General features: G+C 49.2%; 1 protein-coding gene across 1 annotated transcript; it reads right to left on the bottom strand.

The window, feature by feature from the left end:
• Positions 403 to 822, bottom strand: LOC109231866 (RNA-directed DNA polymerase homolog; the record flags this gene model as incomplete). The annotated part of the gene is made up of 1 exon (XM_019397487.1): positions 403 to 822. A coding segment is annotated over exon 1 (420 nt), but the record flags the coding sequence as incomplete, so codon positions are not given.

Below are 1,025 nucleotides of genomic sequence, written 5' to 3'. Positions count from 1 at the left end.
CAACTGCCTCGAAGCATAGGCTATGACTCTGCCATCCTGCATTAATACTGCACCAAGTCCAATACGGGAAGCATCACAATAGACTGTATAAGGCCCTGAGCCTGTGGGCAAAACCAATACCGGTGCCGTAGTCAGAGCTGAATTGAGCTCCTGAAAGCTCGCCTCGTACTCATCTGACCATCTGAACTGGGCACCCTTCTGGGTCAATCTGGTCATCGGGGCTGCGATAGATGAAAACCCCTCCACGAACCGACGATAGTAGCCTGCTAACCCCAAGAAACTCCGAATCTCTGTGGCTGATGCTGGTCGAGGCCAGTTCTTGACTGCCTCTATCTTCTTCAGGTCCACCTGAATACCCTCTGCTGATACAACGTGACCCAGAAATGCTACTGAACTCAGCCAGAACTCACACTTGGAGAACTTGGCATATAACTGACTATCCCTCAGAGTCTGAAGAACCACTCTGAGGTGCTGCTCGTGCTCCTCCTGGCTGCGGGAGTACACCAAAATATCATCAATAAAGACTATCACGAACATGTCCAAATATGGCCTGAACACTCGGTTCATCAATTCCATGAATGCTGCTGGGGCATTGGTCAACCCAAACGACATGACTAGGAACTCATAATGTCCGTACCGAGTGCGAAATGCTGTCTTAGGGACATCAGATGCCCTAATCCTCAACTGATGGTAGCCAGATCGCAAGTCAATCTTGGAGAATACCCTTGCACCCTGAAGCTGGTCGAACAAATCATCAATCCTCGGCAGTGGATACTTGTTCTTTATCGTCACTTTGTTCAATTGCCGGTAATCAATGCACATTCTCATCGAACCATCCTTTTTCTTCACAAATAACACCGGTGCACCCCAAGGCGAAACGCTGGGTCTAATGAAACCCTTCTCAAGCAAATCCTGCAACTGATCCTTTAACTCTTTCAACTCTGGCGGGGCCATGCGATACGGCGGGATAGAAATGGGCTGCGTGCCCGGAGCCAGATCAATACAAAAATCGATATCCCTGTTGG

This window comes from Nicotiana attenuata, chromosome 8 (genome assembly GCF_001879085.1).
Source record: "Nicotiana attenuata strain UT chromosome 8, NIATTr2, whole genome shotgun sequence".
NCBI lineage: Eukaryota > Viridiplantae > Streptophyta > Magnoliopsida > Solanales > Solanaceae > Nicotiana > Nicotiana attenuata.
This window is presented reverse-complemented; position numbering and strand designations above follow the sequence as displayed.